Source organism: Anthonomus grandis, chromosome 8 (genome assembly GCF_022605725.1).
Source record: "Anthonomus grandis grandis chromosome 8, icAntGran1.3, whole genome shotgun sequence".
Taxonomy (NCBI): Eukaryota; Metazoa; Arthropoda; class Insecta; order Coleoptera; family Curculionidae; genus Anthonomus; species Anthonomus grandis.
In genome coordinates this window covers 19,444,313-19,458,940 of record NC_065553.1, presented here as the reverse complement: position 1 = coordinate 19,458,940, position 14,628 = coordinate 19,444,313, and the positions used below count along the sequence as shown (strand labels likewise).

The 14,628-nt window shown below is 31.4% G+C and overlaps 1 protein-coding gene across 4 annotated transcripts; it reads left to right on the top strand.

Annotated features, from left to right (window-relative positions):
• Positions 1-1,076: 1,076 nt before the first annotated feature.
• Positions 1,077-14,584, top strand: LOC126739949 (ethanolamine-phosphate cytidylyltransferase). 4 transcript variants are annotated; one of them, XM_050445786.1, is made up of 9 exons: positions 1,077-1,310; positions 1,505-1,665; positions 6,303-6,440; positions 9,044-9,223; positions 10,645-10,957; positions 11,479-11,628; positions 11,684-11,819; positions 13,757-13,947; positions 14,320-14,584. In XM_050445786.1, the coding sequence occupies exons 2-8, from the start codon at positions 1,565-1,567 to the stop codon at positions 13,891-13,893; spliced, it is 1,155 nt and encodes a 384-aa protein (XP_050301743.1). In that variant the 5' UTR covers positions 1,077-1,310; positions 1,505-1,564; the 3' UTR covers positions 13,894-13,947; positions 14,320-14,584. The 4 variants fall into 4 exon arrangements, with proteins under 4 accessions (XP_050301743.1, XP_050301744.1, XP_050301741.1 ...); XM_050445787.1 differs by having other exon boundaries at positions 1,077-1,665; positions 10,645-10,727; positions 10,779-10,957; XM_050445784.1 differs by having other exon boundaries at positions 1,077-1,665.
• Positions 14,585-14,628: the final 44 nt, after the last annotated feature.

Below are 14,628 nucleotides of genomic sequence, written 5' to 3'. Positions count from 1 at the left end.
TTAGGGTTCTACTTACGTTTGGTTTATTATTTTCATCTATAGTGTTTAGTTTTTAGGTAGTTCATCTTGTTTGAGAGCCCCATTTTGGTCCCAATTTAGGTTATTTAGGTTATATTATTGTAAATCCCTGTAGTTCTAATTTTCTAGAATTTGTATACTTGCTTGCTTTGACTGTCAGTATTCTCCTAAAATTATTGGTCTCTTTGGGCAAAAACAATGAAGATAATTCTAAATATTTCGAAACTGTTCCATCGGGTTTTAAAAAGGACGCGCTTCGTGACAAATCATTCAGTTTTAATTGTTTAGTCAGTTTTTACCTTGGAAACAATTAAACAACAGTCAAAGCGAGTTAGGTTAGTGTTTTTGACGTTGACAATAAAAGTGTGTTCCCGAATTTCGTTACAATATTTTAACCCTGTGTTGTATCTTTATTTTGGAAACAGTTTGCTTAGTTTTTAGAAAATATAAACAGGAACTCCACTTAGGAAGCCGCTATAATACGCGACAAAAATATTTGTTGAGGCTGCCCATTCCTCATTTTGAACTTGTCCGTAGCTCTATCATATATGGAGGTAGAAAGCTGTTTAATAAACTTCCACTAGAAATAAGACAACTTAAGACTGAAAAAAGCCTACGTACAAGGACGAAAATATTTCTTGCTAGCAAAGCGTACTATAGTTTAAGTGAATTTTTTAATGATTAGCATTTAAGTATTTTTTAAAGTTTTATATAATTTTATTTTATTTTAAATTAGTTTCTCGTTTTTCTTCCTTTAATGTACAGTCTATTGGCTTTGTCTACAACTTCTATGTTTATATTCACAATAAAGCATTTTTGAGTTAAGTTGAGTTGAGAAGTATCGTGCATGTTTGCACGTAATATATTGAATTTGAATTAAATACTGGAGCGGTAATGACATAAACACTATATTTATAAATAGTCATCCCACAAAACAAAAAAGATGACTTACATATTATTTCCTTATCGATTGTCGTGGGAGGAAAAATCGTGACAACGTCGCAAAATGGCCTGACGATTTCAAAAAGGCGGAGTCACGTCATTTAAGACCGTGACGTAGCAGTTGGTAACCCTACATTTTGTTATTATTGTAATTTTGAAAAAAATCATTTTTCTCAATCTAGTTTAAAAAAAAAACGTGATAACGTGTTATTTTTGAATAGGAAAATTGATAACAATTATCGGTTCGCAACGTTTAAATTATGTCGCCTCGCGCCTTTTCCCAGTCAGTCCATTTCTATTGATTCCTACGTGTATTATACTGTGGGACTATTACTGTGTTTCTTTTTACGGTAATGGACTTTTTTATACTAACTCTGACTTATTACTAGATTTCTGACAGAAATAGTGCATTTTAAAGGAAATTAATTAAGAGCGACAAATATCTATCCTAAGACGATTAATAAGTATCCAAATTTAACCTATTACTCCCCTAGAAAACACCCTTCATTACCTGAAAACTAATTAATTTACCTGTATAAATTAGTATTATCAGAACAAGTGTTGAACAAACTGTCAATTATATACAAAAGGGCCGTCAGACAACATGCCAGGAAGTACAGAACATAAAAAGAATAATGAACAAAATGGCATCGAGAACGGATTGGCAGAAACCAAAAAACAAGTTCGGGTATGGTGTGATGGATGGTAAGTGGGAAATATTTTTTTTCTAAAGGTGTCTCAGAAAGTATTTATAAGATGAATTTGTTGGGTAGGGCCATTACAAATAAAATACTCAGATGTATCTGGTGTTTGTGTAGATAGTTTGAAAAATGTTATTGTCATCCTCAGGGTCTTAAAAAATGTATACATTTTTATATGCTAAGTTGAGAGGTACCAAATAAAATTACAAAATATTTTTAAATACACAATGTTTAAAACAGTGATATGATAAATATGACTTTAGAGTTTTCTTAGCTTTTCTTCTAACTTTATCATGAGGCATATAAGATCAAAACCCTCTAAATCCACTTTACTTAAATTTTCAGAAAAATCCAAAAACTATTTAACTAACTTTAAAATCAACTTTAGGGTTAAAGTTTTGTTTATAGATTCTTCGATACTATTAGACTCTATTTAAGTAAAAGAAAATATCCTGAATTTTACCCGAAATTCAGAAAATGGAAATAAAAAAATGGATTTTGATTGTAAATAAAATGGACTTAGTGTAGTTTGTCACGAAACAAAGTTATAATAGAAAATTAAACCAAACAAAATGTAACAGATATAACAAAAAGAAATATAGGACTACTTAAAGATACAAATCCTTTATTAAATCCATAAAACATGTAGTTACAACAATACACATTTTTTATTACCTATGTGAGGTGTGGATTTTGTCAGTAAAAAAATTCTAACTTAATTAAGTATACAATTAAAATATTTATAAAATTTAAAGCATTCAGTCACTTATCCATTCATACATCCATTCATGTCATGATTTATCAAAATATTAAATTTAAATATAAATAAAAAGGCAAAACGCGATTACACAAAAATTAAATAACAAGAAAATATAACATTCATTCACAAATTAACTCATGCACTAATAAATACTAGATGAAAGTTTCATTTAAATTTTCAGCCATATGAAGAGAATAAAAGGCCTTTTCTTGCAGATATATTTTTAGATCTTTCTTTATCTCTTTATCTGATTTTTCTCTGAAGTTTATTCCAGACATCTAAAATACTATGTACCACATTTTTCTTAACAAATGTAAAATTTGGTTTACAAGTCTTGAAATTGTTTTTGAACCTAGTATTATGCGGATGTTGCCGTTTCAGATTCTCAAAAAAGATTTTATTGTCAAGGATAAATGAAACACATTCATAGATATAAATACAATAAAATGTTAGGATGTTATGATTAATAAAATATGGTTTACAGGATTCGTGATAGGGTAAATTGAATATAGTTCTCAAGCACCTTTTTTGCAAGATAAGAACTCTTTCAGAGTCCCCCGAATTCCCCCAAAGAATTATACCATATCTGACTCTGGACTGTATATAGGCATGATATGCTGAAAGGGAAGCCACTGTACCCACCTCCTGTGTTATTAGTCTCAAAGCGAAGCCCTAATCCAATCTTTCATCCATCATTACCCCAAGGAAGTTAGTGAGTGCTGTGTTCTTATCTCTGTCCTTCCAATTTGCACTAGAGAGCTTTCACTAGGCCATTGTTTAAAGTTTAATATTTGCATTTTGTTGACATTCAGCAGAAGATTATTTATGCTAAACCAGTCTTCTAGCAATCCATCAGTTTAGGCCACTTGATTTGCACACTCCTGATCTGTATTTTTGCTGCATATAAGACTTGTGCCATCAGCAAACATAACCATATCATCATAGACATTGGTGACATCATTGGTGTAGATTATATACAGCAATGGTCCCAGAACGGACCCCTGAGGCACACCTTTTTTATTTCTTTGTAACCAGACTTGAACTGTCTACCATCACTCATTCTGTCAACTACACACTGCCTACAGTTTGACAAATAGGACTCTAGAAGTTTGAGGGCAACTCCTCTGATTCCATAGGCTTCTAGTTTTTTAAGCAGTATTGAATGGTCAACTCTGTCAAAAGCCTTGGATAGGTCAAGAAAAATTGCCATTGTAGCTTTTCGATCATTCATTGATTTAATGATTTTCTGCAGTGCTTGATATGTTTTTAAAGTATCTTCAGATCACAAAAAGACACAATTCAAGTAAAAAATCTAAACTACTAAATCCGGAACTATCTCTACTGGTTCACAGAGATTGTTTTGGTTGTCCACATAGATTTCATAATTTTCTTGCGGATAAGTCCCTCCTAGATATTTTTCTAACACTACCTTATAATAATCTAGACTACCAAAATCTTTCCACTGGGCTCCATAACGTTTAATTAATAGCGATGACACATCCTGTAGTTTATTAATTTTTGGTGGTACTCCAGTTTCTATTGGCAAGGGATTTAAGGAATCTAGAGATTTTCCTTTTTTACAGACAGATTTGCGCTGATTAAGGTCAGACATATAACTTTGTTCTCCTCTTATGGTCACGGTATTATTCCTCCCTCTTTTTAATATGAACCTTTTGGACATATTGAATTTAAAATGCCACTTAGATGGGGGATTTAAAACTTCCTGTGAAGCAGATTTCCAGTCCATAACTGGCACATCTTTACCCAGTTCAACAACTGTTCCATGTTGTCTAAATATATCCAGGTATTTTATAGGTTCTACTATCTGTTCAATATTTCTAATGGATTTCTCAATATCACCAAATACCCAGTCCGGAGGAATATATGAGTGTCCAACAACAGGAAAGACAAGCTCTAGTTCTTTTATAGGTGCAGTACTCAACCATTTAAAACACATTGCCAACATGATGCTGTTCTTATTTTGTCCTCCGCATCCATCAGCGACAAGACTAACTTTTTCAATACCATCAAAATTACTATGGTTTAAAGTATAAAAAACAGCAGATGCAATTTCATTTGCTCCTTTGCGATGTTTATCCTCAGTCCATGCAAAAATCCGAACATTTTCTGGAGTAAGTGAAGAATGAGAGTCTCCTGTGAATGTTGTGAAGTTATACATATTACAGTTGTCTGCTGTAGTATACACTGATCTGGAATTTTGGGCAGAGTTAAATTCTTTTGACAATCAAAACTTATTATTAGCAACCCTTTTTTTTTTCTCTCAATTTTGCAAAAAAAGCTTTTGTTCTCAGTGTGTGAATTCGAAGTTCAATCATTATCTTGTTTTTCTCACTCGCATCTTTTTCCTCTTTTAACTTTTCTCCAAGCTCCAAGCATTTTGAACATACATCAGTATGTGGAGATCCAAACCCTATGTTAAAATAGGTATTCAAAATTGATCGGAAATAACTTTCTTTTACCTGAAGCTCCAGAGAAGCCTCGCTTTTGTATAATTTCCACAAACGCCGAATATTTAGGCTGCTGGGTAAATAAACTCTGCATGCTGTTTTGCTGCGGCAGTAGTGAGACTCAATAGCCTTAAATTTTTTTATGAAGCTAATTATTGCATGTCTTCTAGGCTGAAATAATCTTTCTTTTCTATTTCCACCTCACCTTTCTTTTGCCATATTACGACTTGTGAAATGTCGATGCAAAACATCTTTTACTCTATCTGGGCGAAGGCAAAGTACACCTAAAAAACTTTCACGGCAAACTGGTACCAAATTATTATTTTTATTCTTTGGGATGAAATACTTGCACGCAAATTGTCGACTGGATGTTCCCTTGTTATTTCGACGGCGACGTGGTACCTCTATCTGGGAGAACTTTATGATAAAGTTGTCTTGACCCACCTTAGTTTGGTTCTCGTAAAAAGCATTATGAAACTTTTTAATATCTAACATTATCAAAGTACTGCATCTATAACTTTTAGTACAATGTTTACATTTTGGGTATTTTGGTACTTACAGCAGAATATCTAAAAGAAGAACACACCATCCTTAGTTTTTCTTAACTTTAAAAATGTAAACAAAACTCATTACCTTCTGGTCTTTTCCACATTCCTTTTCCAATTTTCTGGAGCTCGCTGCCTCTTTCTAGCCTTATTTTGATTTACTACGACGATTTCTTTCATGTTATCGCACATTACTTTTATTATACTTTACTTTTTTAAATTAAATAAACTTTGAAAACATACTGATGTCAACCGCAAACGAGACGTTTCTGACAGCATTTCAAAATAATAATATCAACGGAATACTATTTTGACCACATGACCACCTAGCTGAGTATCTGATTGGCTAATTTGGATTTGGCGGTATTTGAAAATAAACCAAGTTGGATTTAAGGGAATTTGAAACTGAACCGAGTTTTTAAACTATATTTTATAGTGGATTAGATGGATTTTGTTACTGAATTTCTGTTCATGTGGATAGATATTTTTATGACGAATATAATCATGTATATAACATATTTTTGACTAAAATTGGATTTAGCGGGTTTTGATCCTATATGCCTCATATGTATCTGTCAATTTTTGATTTGTTTAGAACAGTCTTGTCTAATGTTTTAATTATTATTTTATGTATTAATATTATGCTCATGTGTTTGCTATATATAAAATCTTTTATTAGGTACCTCTCATCTAACGATGCAAAAATATGTGAATTTGTTTAGTATCGTGAGGACAATAATAAAATTTATTAAAAAAACAATATAAAGACCACACAGATCTTAATATTTTAATTATATTGGAACAAAACCATCTCATAAATATTTTCTTGTTCAATATGCCTATAGTTATTAATTCATTCCGTAATTAGCTATGATATGGTGCATTTTGGCCATGCAAATTCTTTGAGGCAAGCTAAAGCTTTGGGGGACTATTTGGTCGTCGGAGTTCATACGGATGAAGAGATCACCAAACATAAAGGACCCCCAGTTTTTACAGAACAAGAAAGGTAAAAAAATATAATTTTAATAAAATCTATATTGTGACAATTAATTCATAATTAGTTTAATTGGGTATTATTTCACAGTGCAGTGCAGCAATTTAAGACCCAATGATTTTTATGAAAAAATTTTTGTTTATAGAACATTTTTGTATGAATCATATTTTGTAGCAAAAAAATCAAAAGAACTTTTTACTAAATGACATCTTTTTCAAACCATTTGAATGCAAAAACTGTGCAACATGTCAATTTTGTATTTTGGTAAATCATTGTAAAGTCCGCACCAAACAGTGACTCTTAATGGATGCATTTCCTTCTCATGAATGACTCTAGGATTTTCTTCGCCCCAAATTCGGCAATTTTGTTTATTAACAAAGCCATTAAGGTGAAAGTGTGCCTCATCGGTAAACAAAATTTTTTTCGAAAAATCGACATCTATTTGTTGTTTTTGCAATACCCAAGAAGAAAATGTACGGCGCGCGTCGCATGGTCCACTGGCTTTAATTCTTGGATCAATTGAATCTTATAGGCATGTAAATGAAGATCTTTTGTTAGAATTCGGTGGGTAGTGCTCTTCGAAATGTGCAACTGCTGTGCACGATGACGGATAGATGTCCCGGATTCTCGCCAACACGTTCACGCACTGCGGCAATATTTTCAACAGAACGGCTAGTACGGTGACGCACTGGTGTTTTTACATCCACGAGACACAACCATTTTGTACAAATTTATCAATTAGTCTTTGGACGGTCGTGTGATTTGGTGCATCGTGTCGACCAAAAATGCCCCGCAATTTACGAACTGTTTCCGCAAAACATTCTCCATATTTGTACTGTGTTTTAACAACAATAATTCGTTGTTCGACCGTATATCGTTCCATGGCTACTAATTGCAAACTGTTTACATTATTCTTTTCAGTTTTTTTTTTTTTGACATACTGCGATAAAAAAAGAATGCTGCGCAATTCAAAACGTGCGTTCCTATTGGGACACGCTTATTTTCATTCACAAACTTGAAGTAATGGGAGTTGGTGGTGCTCTACTCAATTAGTTGGGCAATTACATTCCAGGACGAACCCAAGTAGTAAAACTGAAGAATGCCTTATCTAGAGAGATAACTGTTCATTCTGGTGTTCCCCAAGGTGGACACTTATCTCCATTTCTTATTGTATGCCAATGATTTCAAAATTTTTACAGAGGTCAAATCTATTAATGACTGCTTTAATCTTCAGCATGATTTTACACTTATTTTTACTTTATGCTTTCCACTTCCACTGCATAAGGTATCCAATTTTATTCTCATATAAGATTCGCAGTATTATTCTCGAAAGACCACAAGAGAATATAAAGAATCTTGGGGTCACCTTAGATCTTGGAAAAAAGGCTTGCACTTGCTTCTCAGATATTCAACAGGGCTATAAAATTTCTTGGTTTTGTATTGAGATCCCTCAAATGCTTTAGTAATGTGTATGTCATTAGGGATGTCTATTGTGCTGTTGTAAGATCTTTCTAGGAGTATGCTAGTACTGTGTGGTCACCATTCTATCAGTGCCACATCGATCTTCTGGAAAGGGGTCAAAAATGGTTAGTAAAGATTATTTATAACTTTTCTAATGTATTTGTAAATAGGAATTCTGTTAATAAGCTATTATTATTATTATTTTCACAAGGATATTTGGCACTGCTTATCTAAGAAAATTCCATAAGGTCTGGGTAAAAGTTGGCTGTTAAGAAAGTCACTGATCAATTCTTAAATTTCTTGTAAGTGAATTTTCTATTGTTCAATGTACATACTCTATTTTACCACACATCAACAGTTTAGATTATTTTTTTTTACAATAGAAATGGTACAGATCCCTCATTTGATATGTCCAATTTAAGAATGTAAAGGCTGGAATGTCTTTAACCTGATTGAACCCAAATTAACCCTCCTCTAACTCGACCCATTTGCCTATGGCTCAAGCAAATAAAATTTGATTTATAGAAAATTACTCCATATAACTAATGTAAGATATAAAATGTAACACAAGTAAAATTGCTTACAGCAATATAAATAAGATTAGCCTGTAACAGTATCATAATACAAATAAGAATATATGAAAATTTTATTCCATATACAACATAAATAGATTTTCATGTTTTGTTGTTAAAAAATGGTTAATCCAAGAATTTTTATGTTGTAATATAATGTAGGCTTCCATAAAAAAATCTAAAAGCCATTGGGTCATTAATTTCTTGATCACCTACCTATTTTTTTAACCCTTAAAGAGTAACAATAAATATATAAAAATAGATAATTATGTTCTGTATTCCTCTTTGCTTCTATTAGTCTTTGACTTATAAAATCTAAATTAATAAAACCTAATTAAAATCCATCTAAGAGTTGATAGGTACTTTAAAAAATTTATAATTTGTCAAAAAGATTAATTAATTACTACACAGAGCTTTATACTCGTATATTTATTAATATAGCTTTTATGATTTATGTATTAATATTGTTATATTGTAAAGTCCACCAATTGTATATTGTGGCATATTACCCAATAACACAGTTAATCGAATATAATTTGGAAATAAAAAAATGTCATACTTAAGTTTGTTAACTCAATGTAGGTATAAGATGGTAAGAGGAATCAAATGGGTAGATGAGGTGGTAGAAGGAGCCCCTTACGTGACAACCTTGGAGACATTGGACAAGTACAACTGTGATTTTTGTGTGCATGGGGATGATATTACTATGACTGCTGAAGGGGTGGATACTTATCATCTTGTAAAAAGTGCTGGGAGATACAGGTTAGTGATTATTTTAACTTTTATGGGAACTATATTATTATTTTAGCAACAGAATGTTGGCAAGAATATTCAAGCTGCAGATGCAGAAAACTAGTTTCTATTTTAATGGAAATATAAATTCCAGTAATAGAAGAAACTTAATATTAGGGAAATAGTATATTTTTATAGCAAGATGCTATACTAAATCTAGATCTGATAAACTTAGACAAATTATTAATTTCTATTTTCTAGAACAATAATCATTTATCAAGATCTGTTCAATATTTTCTGCTTTCAAATCCCTATCAAATTGTTAAATAACAGGTATATATACCAAAACTAAAAAAATAATAGATAACAAAACTAAAATTTAAAAAATTATCCAGTATTGTTTAATATTTTCCAAATTGTATTAATTGCATTCAATTGAAAGTAGTTTATGTCTTTGTTTTTTGAAGATAACAATAGATAAATACTTTCATTTTTAATGATAAATAAATTTCAATTGTTTGTTAATTAAATTTTTAAAACCTTTCATTATCTATTTAAATGTTATCATCTTCTTTCAATGTTACTAGTTTATTATTCATTAACTTAACTTAGTTTCAACTTTATTATAAGAAACTTTAAAAAATGGTTAATAATTTATCAATATACAAATGGATTATTTATGATCTCCACCTCTAAGAATTACTTGTTTATCTATATTATTTTATACCAGTCTTGCAAAAAAGAAATGGGTTTTTTATATGTTAAATTTTTAATAGTATTTTCTGATTTGAACCCAACCTCAAAAATTAAGAATTTTAAATTATATTTTCCAGTTCAACTTTCCATTTTCAAAAATTAATTGTTTTGTAATAAAATTTTTTAATATCCTCTTTGTTTATTTAAATGTTTTTTAACATTATTACTAATTTATTGTTTTTATGCAACAAAGTTATCTTAGAATAAAACAAATTAATTTTAACAAATAATAAATATTATATAATAAAAATGCAAAATAATAAATATTGCAAAAATACTTATAAATTAATAAAATAGTAACTATGGTGTTTTTATGCCATAATATCCTGTGCCAAAATTCAGTTCAATATTTTAAACCCTATTTGAAAAAAATTATTAAAAACGAAAAAAAAAATAAAACTTTAACACCCTGTATCTTAAAAACTAATCATTTTAGGACCCATGTTTATATGAACTTTTTGACTTAAAATCAGTCCAGGAATGTCCCTTTTAAATTATGACATACCTTTAAGTAACACCCTGTATAACCCAAACTGTTTCTTAGGTAAATTATGAATTAAGATACTGAGATTCCTAGGATTTGGCCCCTTATCTTGGACATCCTGCTTTTTTTTATGCTTATAAATTGCTAAAACATGTCAAAAACTTATAATTATAATACTCCAATACCTAAATCACAAATTTCCGTCAATTAGGGAAGTTCAACGTACAGCAGGAGTCTCAACGACCGACCTAGTAGGCAGAATGCTCCTTCTGACACGAAACCATTTCAAACAAGGTCAGTATGAGTATCAGGTGGCAAAAGAGCATTCTGCAACTATGGGTCAAGACTCTTCCGCTAGGTCGCCCTGGACTGGCTGTAGTCAGTTTTTGCCCACCACCCAGAAAATTATTCAGTTCTCCGATGGTAAAGCGCCCAAAATGGGAGACAAAATTATTTATGTTGCGGGGGCGTTTGACCTGTTCCATGTTGGACATTTGGATTTTTTGGAGAAGGCTAGAAAACAGGTTAGTCAGTAAACACCAAAAGTGCCACTATTCCCTATTAATAAGTCAATAACAAATAGAGTCATTTATCCTAAGGTTCATAAATATAAAAAAGGGGAAAAGACACAAATTTTACCTGTAAAATACCCTTCTTTAGACTATTGATTTTTCGCTGATGCATAAAAGTGAGTTTATTTATTGAAGCACTTTCCAGACTTTGAATCACATAATAAGAAAATCCTTGATGAAAGTATTTATTATTATTGATTGAATGTTTTTTTTATTACTTTTCCCACTTAAATGAATTGAAAAATATAATCTTTTACAAATTGTATATTATTGGAATTAGATAATAATAATTGCTCTTGCTTGCTAATAACGGTAATCTAAAAATTTTTTCTGTAGAAATTTTAATACAACCAAAATGAAGAAAAGACCAAATAAAATACTAAATGTTTTCATTCCTACAATTTTTTTCGCCAATAATAAATCTAACATTAAAATTGATAATCAAATTAATTTTAAACATCCGTTCTTTTCAGGGCGACTATTTAATAGCAGGTTTACACACCGACCCGGTAGTGAACAGGTATAAAAAATCCAATTTTCCTATAATGAACCTACACGAGCGAGTATTGAGCGTTTTAGCTTGCAAATATGTTTCGGAGGTTGTTATCGGTGCTCCTTATAAGGTAATTTAAAAAAAAAACACGCGTTTAATGAAAACAAAGAGGTTTACTTGTTTAGGTAACCGAGGATCTCCTGACCCATTTCAATGTGGATTTAGTGATTCATGGAAAAACGGATGTAATGGAAGATGAAGACGGAACAGATCCGTATGAAATTCCCAAAAAGCAAGGAAAGTTTATGACAATCGACTCAGGTAAAGCAATTTAAATATTGACGTTTTTAATTAAACGTTTTATTTGAAATTACGTAGGTAATTGCTTAAACAAAAATGAGCCTTCCAATATCCGTGGGTTTTTACCCATAAAAAATGACCAATTGATTATATTTATTTCGCGCTTTTGTTTAACTTAATAGCTCGGTTAAATTATATTTTAACCGAACCATTGATAAAAACCAATGCAATTATAGAAAAATGCAGTTTTCCCGAATTCCATGTCTATGATAATATTTTTCTAAAATGTTAATTGCTTTGTTTTGTTACAATGAGGGCAATTAATAGTTAAATATTGACATTGCCAATATCTAAACTCTAATAATAAGTCTAATAATTTTCTAAGTTTAAGTCTAAGTTTTTAATAAGTTTTTCTGATGAAAAAGTTTGCTTTTTCTGCACCTCGTAACCTTCATTAACTTTACACTTCAAAGCAGGTAGACAAATATCTGACAGTGACACAAAATAATTTTTAAATTGCTCCATTGAACTTGTTCAAAAACTCTTTAAAATGTCGATTTACACTACGGAGGAACGTATTGAGATGATTTCAAACTACATTGGAGGAATGTCGGGGCAAGAAGTGGTAGATAATTTTGCCGTGTCTTATCCTAACCGTCCCGTCCCGTCTAGATCAACTGTACAACGGTTTCATGAAAAATTTATTATGATTGGATGCATGGCCAGTTCTCACTTAAAACGAAAAAGAACCGAAACTGTAGTAGACGAAGAATTTAAAAAGGAGGTATGCTTGGCCGTTGAAGAAAATCCAATAAATAGTCTTACTCAGTTTGCTGAAGTAACCGGAAAAAGTAGGAGTAGTAGCTATAAGGCAATCAGAAAAGAAAAATACAAATCTTTTAAAGTTAGTAATGTTCAAGAACTCTTGCCTAATGATTATTTTCTTAGAATGCAGTTTTGTGAACAATGGATGGAACGAATTAACAACGACCCCACAATTACAAACAAAATACTATTTTCAGACGAAAGTACTTTCTGTACAAATGGTACAGTCAACAAACAAAATCTCGAATATGGGCGCGAGAAAATTCTCACGTCATCCAGGAAACGCATACCCAAACAAGACAGAAACTTAACGTGTGGGCAGGAATTCTCGGAGATCGAATAATTGGACCATTTTTCATAGAGGGTAGCCTGAATACTGCAAAATATTTAGAATTACTTCAGGTGCAGGTCATTCCCGCATTAGGAAACGCTGTTCAAAATGGCAGGATAATTTATCAACATGATGGAGCCCCTGCTCATAGTGCAGCGACTGTTACCGAGTTTTTGAATGCCACGTTCCCAGGATGCTGGATTGGACGTTTTGGGCCATCTAAATGGCCGGCGCGAAGCCCCGATCTTTCGCCTTTAGATAACTTTTATTGGGGCTCTATCTATCATCGAAAGTGTTTGATATTGTTAGAGGCAGACCCAACAATATCGAAGAACTTCGTAATAGAATTATCGAGGCTTCGCGTACCATTACTCCCCGGCAGCTCCTAAATGTTAAAAGACATTTCTACAACTGTCTGGGCTTTTGTTTGGCTCTTATTTATTTGAAAGGTTTTATTTGTTTATTGTTGATTTTTGAAAATATATTTTTGAGATTTTGAGGAAATTATTTTGTGTCACTGTCAGATATTTGTCTACCTGCTTTGAAGTGTAAAGGTAATGAAGGTTACGAGGTGCAGAAAAAGCAAACTTTTTCATCAGAAAAACGTTTATTTTTTAAAGTCTGTTAACTTAAACTTCACTTGTTCCAAGTTTCAATCCTATCGATTAAATAGAACAGGTTCTGACATGGGGTTGAAAATATTACACGTAAAACCCTATGACCCGAGATAAAAAAAATGCACTGTATACATATTTTTGCATTTGGTCTATGTACTATATTATTATTTAATTCCTTATCCTAGGAAATGATATGACCACAGAAAAAATCGTAGAAAGGATAATACTAAACCGAATCGATTTTCAAGAGAGGAACCGACATAAGGAACAAAAAGAAGTGGAATTGATTAACGCCCTTAAACTGAAGGGTCTGGCGGTTTAAACCGTTTTTTACTTCGTTTATAGATTTTATTTTTAAAGCAACTTTTTAAGGAAGGCAAGTACGTTTTACTATTGGCAACAAAAAGAGCGTTTTATATTATTAAATTAGCATTGCATTTAATAGTTGTGATTGCCAAATTAAGTACAAAGTTTTTAATTTAAATCGTTCTTTCTGTATATATTGGTTTATATGTTTCTAGTGATAACCCAAAGAGTACCAGTGTACCTACTTTAGCCATTTTGTTTGTGATAGTTTTGTTATTAGCGAAAAAAAATATTATCATGTACTATTTATACCAGCTCATATTCAAATATGTGCCTAAATAATAGGTTTATTTTACGTTTTTTTTTAATTGTATAAGTGTTTTAATTAAATAATACTCAACTTTTAATACAATCTCTTTGATCTGTTTCTAAATGTTTTTAGATTTTTTAAAGTATAGAAGCCACGTAGCTGCGCCAGCCAAATATTGAGTGTTATGAAGTGTGGTAATCTCTTTTGATGCTAAACGCGTTTTATGACCAGCAATTGTATACTTTCACAGGGAGATTACCACGTTTTAAACTTTTTATTTTAATTATTTACTTATGTATTGTGGGCATTGTAACTTTATTTACATACTGTTTTATATTTGCATTCGAATAATGTAACTTATTATTGTTAAATATACTTATTGTTTTTCGCAAAACAATGTCTCGTATACTTTTTTTACGTATATAGACTTTTTAATCATCT

Excerpts from the sequence above, each read along its gene's own strand:
- LOC126739949 (XM_050445786.1), top strand. The coding sequence starts at position 1,565 with ATGCCAGGAAGTACAGAACATAAAAAGAATAATGAACAAAATGGCATC. Across the intron at positions 9,224-10,644 it reads AAAAGTGCTGGGAGATACAG|GGAAGTTCAACGTACAGCAG; the intron begins GTTAGTGATTAT and ends TCCGTCAATTAG. Across the intron at positions 10,958-11,478 it reads TGGAGAAGGCTAGAAAACAG|GGCGACTATTTAATAGCAGG; the intron begins GTTAGTCAGTAA and ends CGTTCTTTTCAG.